Raw genomic sequence first — 9,514 nt, 5'->3', positions numbered from 1 at the left:
AATACTTTATACTAGGCATGGGCAAACCAGCCTTCCAGGTGTTTTGGACTTCAACTCCCGCCATTCCTAACAGCCTCAGCCCCTTCCTTTTCACCTTCAGCCTCTGGTAAGAATAGTAGAATCATAGAATCATAGAATAGTAGAGTTGGAAGAGACCTCATGGGCCATCCAGTCCAACCCCCTGCCAAAAAGCAGGAAATCGCATTCAAAGCACCCCCGAAAGATGGCCATCCAGCCTCTGCTTAAAAGCCTCCAAAGAAGGAGCCTCCACCACAGTCTGGGGCAGAGAGTTCCACTGCTGAACATCTCTCTCTCACAGCGAGGAAGTTCTTCCTGATGTTCATGTGGAATCCACTTTCCTGTAGTTTGAAGCCACTGTTCCACGTCCTAGTCTCCAGGGCAGCAGACTCAGCCAAGGTCACCTAGTGGGTTTCCACGGCCAAATGTGAAATTGAAATTGAGGCTTGATCTACAGAGTTATAGGCCAATGCTTAAAACATTACATCACAGAAGAACACAGGGGAGAATCCCCCCAAGCAAAACAAACAAACAGTAGTGAAAAAACAATGCAATTAAAAAAATCATGACAATAATGGAGGAAAAGAAATAGCTCCAAAATGCAATCGGAATGAAACCATGATTTACATTGTCATCTCTTGTATTGCAGCTTCCTCCTTCTTTCCCTCCAGACCATCTTATTAAAGCAAACTACATTATAGAATTAATGCAGTTTAGAATCCTGTGAGCTGTAGTTTTACAAAGTTGTTAGTCTTCTCTGCCAAAAAAGTAGACAAACAATTCTGTAAAACTACAACTCGCCAAACTACAATCCTCTGAGCCATGGCAGTTAATATGATGTCAAACTGCATTAAGTCTACAGTGTAAATGGCCCTATGTTTCCACACTGTTCTAATTGGATTGCACTTTACCTGCTAGTCTGATGTGTTACATCAATATTTCCTGAGCCTCCAAAGGCATAATATGAAATGTTTAGTCAGATTCAAAGTTGGAACATAGAAAAAGGCAGGTGAAATAGTGGCAAGGATAAAGAGGAAAGGGGTAACGAAATAATAACAAGCTTAGCCCAACCGTCTCTCATATTTACAAGTTTGGGACATCTAGAAAATTCAAATTCCCAAGGCTTTTAACAGGAAATCTGTTTTCAATATTCATCAAGGTTTGGGGTAGGAAGGGCACTGAATCTGTGAGGGAGCGTTCCTCAATTAGCAGATTTAGAAGCTCAGGGAAATGGCATTTTCTCACTTTCATGGACATATTTTGGTCTCTTAGTTTCACCATTCTGTCATTTTTTTCCTAGAAAATCTTATCAGGCCTTCCATTTTCTTAAAAGCCAACTCTGCATTAGCTAGGAAATTCGATATATTAAAATATGCAACTTGGTGTCTAAAAAGGCTGCAATCCCAGTGGTGTCCGGCTCTCATTGGTCAACATTATCACACGTCCATCATGAAGAAAAGGGTAATCTCAATTATAATCTTGCAGTCATCTTCATGATCTGACTGGAATTGTCCCATATTTATATCTGTCTCATGGTGCTGGACAAACATGACTAATAATAATAATAATAATAATAATAATAATAATAATAATAATAATAAGGTCCCGGTGGTGATGGGCACACTGGGTGCCGTGCCAAAAGATCTCAGCCGGCATTTGGAAACAATAGACATTGACAAAATCACCATCTGCCAACCGCAAAAGGCCACTCTACTGGGATCTGCACACATCATCAGAAAATACATCACACAGTCCTAGACACTTGGGAAGTGTTCGACTTAGGGTTTTGCAAAACGAAATCCAGCATATCTATCTTGTTTGCTGTGCCATAAAACGTCGTTGTGTTGATGATAATAATAATAATAATATAATAACTTTATTCTTATACCCCGCCCCATCTCCCCGAAGGGACTCGGGGCGGCTTACATGGGGCCATGCCCAGACATAACAATATAAAAGCAAGCAAAACAATAAAGCAAATCACTCAACAATAAAACAACAATAGTCATAAAAGGTCAACATACAGAATAAGGTGTTAAAAACATGAGTTGAAATCACGGATCTGGGCCAAAGTGCAAAATATGTTCTAACAGAATCCAAACCATGAGTGGGTTTGTGGAGCCAAACTCCAGACTCTTCAAAAATATGAGATAGGTTGTATCCAGAGAAGATCACCAGCAATTGCAAAACTGAGAGGATACAACTGGGGCAATAAAAAGAAAATAGAAAAGGGACATTCTTAGCTAGAGAGAGATTTCTCCTGATGTTATACTTCTGGATTGGATAGTGGTCTTCACATGAGGCCTCTTCTGCCCACAGGAATCTTTGCAGATGTTGCAACTGTGCAACATTTAACAAACACTCAAGATGAAAAACATTACAAAACCCACAATCCCAAGCAAGACATTTACCATTTTTAAAAGTAGCATGTAGGTATAAAATGATACATTATTATAATGTGATAGATATATTTCAAAGTACATTCCTTTGAACTTTGACTTCACATGAAATTCCTTCTGACTATAACTCCACAGCACTTGCAGATGGATCTTGATCACTAGAACTGGCCAGTTAAGAGGGCTGCTTAAAGTTGCTGCTCTCTCCTCCTCCTCCTCCTCCTCTTGCCACATCCAGCCTCAGCCACAATCACCACCAAGGCAAGGAAGACCAAGGCAGCCACTCCCAAATGAACACTGGTCTCAACAGAGGATTCAACAGCTGCAATAACAAGAACAAACAAACAAACAAGGAGGGATCACTCAACTGTTGACTGCAATGTAAGAGGATAATTCTAAACATAATTGAACATATTCAAAATGCAAAACTTAAAAAGGGTGCACTTTTACTATTGAATGCTGAAAAGACTGTGATTGACCAAATTGGAATTTCATTATGGGACTACTAACTAATTCAATACATGGCAAAAAAAATAATGGAGTACAAACAATATACACAGAACAAAAAGCTAAAATTGAAATCAATGACAGAAACCTTTCCAATACAGAGAGATGTGAGACAGGGATGTTCTCTCTCATCCCTATTAGTTATACTCACACTAGAAATCTTAGCAAGGAAATCACACCAAGATGAAGATTTCATCAGAATAACAGCAAAAAGCTAAAAATCCAAAATAAAATTATTTGCAGATGACATTATCCTAATGTCGGAGGACCCACTGAAGAAATTTCTTAAAATAATACACCAGGTTAGCCAACTTGGACTAGTTGCTGGACTCTCAATGAATTTACACAAAACAAAATTATTAGCGGCAAAACTAAATAACAAAGAAAAAGAAGAACTAAGAAAACAGGAATTGACATTTTGAAAAAAACAAAGTGGAGACTATATTCTGAAAACCCAAGAAGATATAAAGACCCTTTATAAAAAAATGTTTCATTGTATCAATACAGGCAGATCCAAGAATATTACCCTGAAGACAAAAAAATGGTTTTTCAGATAATAATACTACTTGGGACAAAATCTTGTTGGAAATGATAAGGAAAAAGAATACAAGAACTGGAATGTTGAACTTATAAGGTTTATTGGATAGGGAAAAATCTAGAATAAAGAAAAATTACAAAATGCTAAACAAAGAGGAAGACTTGCCCTCCAAACTGGAACAGATCCACCATTAAAATCAAAAGGACATACACATAGGATTTGAGGAAGAAAAGATTGATTTTGACAAAATATTATAAGTAAGAAATAAACAACTATCCAGAATCTATGTTTAAAAAAAACAAACACACAGAAGATGAACATATCAAGAATGGGCCAAAAATATTTGACGTACAATCAGCCTAGATGAGTAGGAATGCCTCTGGAAAGTAAAAATAAAAAGACTTCTAACCCGGATGACAACTGCAGCAAGAATTATGTATGTGCAGACATGAAAATTAGAAAAAACATCAAAAATGGAAGAAGGCCAGTAAAAGTAGCTGAAATAGCAGAAACTAATATTTTTATACAATATATTCAGATAAAAGATCCTTCAATATTCAAGAAGGACTGGGAACCCTTCAAATGTTTCCTGGAATAAAAGAAAATTCCAATATGGGGATTTCATGTGTAAAATGTTAATCTATTATATTATATTCTACTCATGAAAATGCCTTTTTTTTGTCATAGAATCATATAGAATAGTAGAGTTGGAAGAGACCTCATGGGCCATCCAGTCCAACCCTCTGCCAAGAAGCAGGAAATCGCATTCAAAGCACCCCCGACAGATAAACTGATAAAAATAGAAGAGAAAGGGTCTCATTGGGGGTGCTTTGATTGTGTGTTGCTGCATGTAGGGGGTTGGACTGGATGGGCCTTGTGGGTCTCTTCCAACTCAATCATTTTATGATCCTGATCATTTCAGAAAGAGATAAAACTGATGCAGGCTTGTGACCAAAATATGCATATATGATATGGTATGAATGGAAGAGTGAAAGAGAGCTAGAAATTTGAAGACACCAGTCTGTAAAGCCTGCAAACCATTAACTACCTGCACAGGAATTGTAATTAAAACCTGCTAACGAGACCTGAAACAGTTGATCTGCCCAGCAAACTGTGATAAGAACTGTGACTGATAAGAGAAATGTTTACATCTGTTAACATCTGTCAACATTTGCTAACTTGATGAACTTTTGGGGCAGAGTTGCTAACACCAATCAAGAGAAATCAACATCTGGTCCAGGAAACTGAGGTTATTCCAGGATGGAAGACGTCTATCACTCATTTACAACTTTGGGACAGCATCATCAGCAAAATATTGCTATATAAGTGACCTTATGAGAGTCCAGAAGGTGTGACAGACAGCGACGCTGTTCACCCGCCATGCTCAGTGGAGATGGTGTACTTGGGAGTGGCAGATCTGCTCTGGGAAAGCAGGATTCTGTTCACTTTTTGGGGCCTCTTTTTCTCATGGGAAGAGAAAAGAGTGCATTTTGAAGTCATGGTCTTTTTGAAGTTTTGGTGTTTTGGAACTATGTCTTGGCAGTCAGCAGTGGAAGCTGGGTCTGGCCTAAGCAGGTGCTTCTCCAAGGAGGGAGAAAGAATATGGTAATATTTGTGTGCATGAAGATGGATGCATGTTGTGTGTGAATGAAGAATGAAAATGTAAAACCCCCCCTTTGTTTGTTTCTTAGCCAATGTAACTGTAGGTTGTTTGTGAATCCAATGTAGTTGCATAGAACCTGTATGTTTCTATGTCTAAATGTTGTTCTTTGTTGTTCTATAAAAGTTCTGCTACCTCTCAGACTGAAATTGCAATAAAAAGAACCTACGCTTTAAAGTTATTGAAAAGTTATTCATAACAGGCTTTAGTAAGTAAAACTTGTGAAAGACATGTACCTGAACACTCCACGCTGGCATCCTGGCTGTGGCTGCAACTATGCTCTCCCCAGCCTCCCTTCTGGCACTCCTTCAGGGATGCTTCTTCTCCTGTACAGTTGATGCTCTCCAGCCAAATGGGACCAGATCCTTGGCCATAGTGTGCTCCACCCAATGCTTTGGAGGCCTTCCCACAGCCTAGCTGACTGCAGACCACTTGGGCATCTTGTAAATCCCAGCCAGCATCACAAATGGTCCCCCATGCGTCATTGTGAAAGACTTCGACCCTCCCAGAGCAGGGACTTGTGCCATTCATTAAATGGAGATCTTTTTTAAAAATAAATAAATATAGTAACAGATTAATGGTGATCAGAGGTATGGGCCTAAATTGTGTTTCTCAATCCATTGGCTTCACATATATGTTGATTCATCTTTCAGCCACTGATTAAATGGATCAACTCTAGTTCTGAGTAACCAGCAGGTTGCCAGCCATTGTTATGACTTTAGATTTTTTTTTTCGTGTCAGGAGTGTAATGAAGTGTGAATTTTTGGTTTACAGATGTCATGTTTAATTGTGTTTTAAAAGGGTCAATATTTCAGTTATTGCATCTCTGCACTCATGAGTTGGTTGCCATGAAGAATTGGGCGGAGCCAACTGCCATTTTGGTGGAGAAGTGCAGGTTTGAAAAAAAAAACAGTTAGTCTGTGCCCTGATGAGGTACAGTGAAGACTGATCCTCAGTTGAAGGGATCAGGGAGACTCAAGTGCTTATTTTTGAGTCAGTTTAAGATAAGTTTGGTGACTTATTTTAAGGTAGTCTGTTTCCAGATAAGGGACAGATAATCTGTGATTGTAATTCACAGGGTGACTGCAGTTTAAAGCAGTAGAGAAAGAAGTGAAATTTTAAAGAGTTTGAAACACCTCATTCTAGCTTTGTAACTGTTAAAGTGCCTCTAAGTAGAAGAGTTATTGTAACCACTAAGCTTTGTGCCTGAATAAATGTGTTATTGTTCTTTTAAACATCTCAGCCTCTGTCACATAAATGACCATCAAGAGTAAATATGAAAAGAAAGAAAAACAAAAAGTCTCTTCTCTGAGTAGCTAGTGGCTGTATCTTCCCATAGTGGTGGCAAACGTTAATATTCCCCTTTACATTTGGTGGCAGCATTATAAAACCTCTATAATTTGGTGGCAGCGCAAATAAACATCTTTACACTGGTGGCAGCGGTTATATAATACAATATAATTATATAATATATAATATATTTAATTTAATAAAAACATCCTTCTCCACAAGGACCAACTTGAGTCGCTTCTGGAGTGAGAGAATTGGCCGTCTGCAAGGACGTTAAACTGGTAAAATAGAAGAGTTTCACAGAAGGATACCTGGGCCCCAACTATTGGCAACCTAGCTTAGCTTTATGTTTTCTCTGTACTAGATGGAATCATTGGAAGTTATGTCTCCTAGTAGGTAGAAGCTTCAGTTACGTATCCTGTATATTTTATGTACAACAGGATGCCAACCACTGTTATGATTGGCATTCATTAGGTTACAATGAATGAAATTCACTCAAAAGTTCTCTCAGTTATTTCAGAGTACAAGACATAGCAAGCACGTGCCCATGACACCTTTTGTGACATCCTTTTATCAATGAATGGGTTTAGAAGGTTGGCCATTGAATGCACACACCTGTAAATACTATCCAAAGCCCTGTGCTTCCATTTGGGGGGATCCAATAAACATATTTAATATATTTAATATTAAAATGTCATGCACATCTAGGTTATCTTTATTGACTTGATTTGGATATGTCCAACATTTATTTATTTTCTATAGTATAAAAAATAATTATTGTCGAAGGCTTTCACGGCTGGAATCACTGGAGTGTTATGTGGTTTCCGGGCTGTATGGCTGTGTTCTAGCTGCCAGAACACAGCCATACATCCCAGAAACCATACAACACTCCAAAATAATAATTATTTTAAGTAATAATAAAGCAGCTTGACATAAAATCATTGTTGTACAATTTTAAATATATAAATTAAATATATGCAGTATTTAAAAATTCAGTTAAAATCCATTTTTTTGGGGAACTGTGAAAATCAAAAATGAATTATCAATATATCTTTACTTCCCGCCAGTTACCTGAGCAGACAACACCAGCATCTTCTTCATGACGACACTCATACGATTCGTGCATAGCTTTCTTGCAGTCCCAAAGGGCAACTTCTGTCCCCAGACATTCAGCATTATGTATCCAGATGGTACCATTTCCTTTTCCAAAGTGGGCTCCTTCAGGGGCTGACACGGCCTCTCCACAGCCAAGTTCTCTGCACACAACTTGTGCATCACTCAGGTCCCATCCATCATCACACACTGTTCCCCATAATCCATTGAGTAGCATTTCGACTCTCCCAGAGCAACGATTTGGACCATTCACCAATCTGGTTCCTGTTGGTTTTGGAAGAATGAAAGGCACTTTCTTTGATGTGCATGCAGTCCAGTTCCATGTTTCTCCTGCATACTTTACTACCCTGTTTCCCCGAAAATAAGACAGGGTCTTATATTAATTTTTGCTCCCAAAGATGCACTAGGTCTTATTTTCAGGGGATGTCTTATTTTTCCATGAAGAAGAGCTCACATTTATTGTTGAACAACAAAATGAACATTATATACTGTAAAGTAGTTGTCATCACAAACCAGCATAACCGGACAAACTATGAATCCTATCAAGAATTTCTTGTTACTACCATTATTTACATGTGCAACAATCTATGGTACCTCTTGCAATTTAGGTTTCACAAGGTTTCCACGCTGATTTCTCTCTATTCTAGTTTCAATGTAGTCATGAATAATGAATAATATAATATACTATAATAATAATAATATGATAATATAATAATAATAATATAATGATATACAATATATTAATGAGATAATATAATAATAGGATATAAAAATAACAGAATATGATAATAATATGGTATTAATAGGATAATATAATAATGGGATATAATAACAGAATAGCATAATAATATAATAATAATAGAATAATATACCCTGTTTCCCCGAAAATAAGACAGGGTCTTATATTAATTTTTGCTCCCAAAAATGCACTAGGTCTTATTTTCAGGGGATGTCTTATTTTTCCATGAAGAAGAGCTCACATTTATAACAACAAAATGAACATTTATTATATACTGTAAAGTAGTTGTCATCACAAACCAGCATAACCAGACAAACTATGAATCCTATCAAGAATTTCTTGTTACTACCATTATTTACATGTACAACAATCTATGGTACCTCTTGTAATTTAGGTTTCACAAGGTTTCCACGCTGATTTCTCTCTATTCTAGTTTCAATGTAGTCATGAATGATGAATAATATAATATACTATAATAATAATATAATATAATAATAATAATATAATGATATACAATATATTAATGAGATAATATAATAATAGGATATGAAAATAACAGAATATGATAATAATATGGTATTAATAGGATAATATAATAATGGGATATAATAACAGAATAGCATAATAATATAATAATAATAGAATAATATACCCTGTTTCCCCGAAAATAAGACAGGGTCTTATATTAATTTTTGCTCCCAAAAATGCACTAGGTCTTATTTTCAGGGGATGTCTTATTTTTCCATGAAGAAGAGCTCACATTTATAACAACAAAATGAACATTTATTATATACTGTAAAGTAGTTGTCATCACAAACCAGCATAACCAGACAAACTATGAATCCTATCAAGAATTTCTTGTTACTACCATTATTTACATGTACAACAATCTATGGTACCTCTTGCAATTTAGGTTTCACAAGGTTTCCACGCTGATTTCTCTCTATTCTAGTTTCAATGTAGTCATGAATGATGAATAATATAATATACTATAATAATAATATGATAATATAATAATAATATAATGATATACAATATATTAATGAGATAATATAATATAGGATATAATAATAACAGAAAATGATAATAATATGGTATTAATAGGATAATATAATAATGGGATATAATAACAGAATAGCATAATAATATAATAATAATAGAATAATATACCCTGTTTCCCCGAAAATAAGACAGGGTCTTATATTAATTTTTGCTCCCAAAAATGCACTAGGTCTTATTTTCAGGGGATGTCT

General features: G+C 36.4%; 1 protein-coding gene across 1 annotated transcript in view; it reads right to left on the bottom strand.

The window, feature by feature from the left end:
• Positions 1 to 9,514, bottom strand: part of LOC100553407 (deleted in malignant brain tumors 1 protein) — a 126,964-nt gene that overhangs the window by 60,674 nt on the left and 56,776 nt on the right. The window contains exons 15-17 of the mRNA XM_062974299.1: positions 7,481 to 7,786; positions 5,356 to 5,661; positions 2,613 to 2,736 (exon numbers count right to left, since the gene is read on the bottom strand). Coding sequence (XP_062830369.1) covers positions 2,613 to 2,736; positions 5,356 to 5,661; positions 7,481 to 7,786 — 736 coding nt within the window. The remainder of the gene's footprint in view (positions 1 to 2,612; positions 2,737 to 5,355; positions 5,662 to 7,480; positions 7,787 to 9,514) is intronic.

The sequence above is a fragment of the Anolis carolinensis genome, chromosome 2 (genome assembly GCF_035594765.1).
Source record: "Anolis carolinensis isolate JA03-04 chromosome 2, rAnoCar3.1.pri, whole genome shotgun sequence".
NCBI lineage: Eukaryota > Metazoa > Chordata > Lepidosauria > Squamata > Dactyloidae > Anolis > Anolis carolinensis.
The sequence above is the reverse complement of the archived record's forward strand: the minus strand, read 5'-3'. Positions and strand labels throughout refer to the sequence as shown.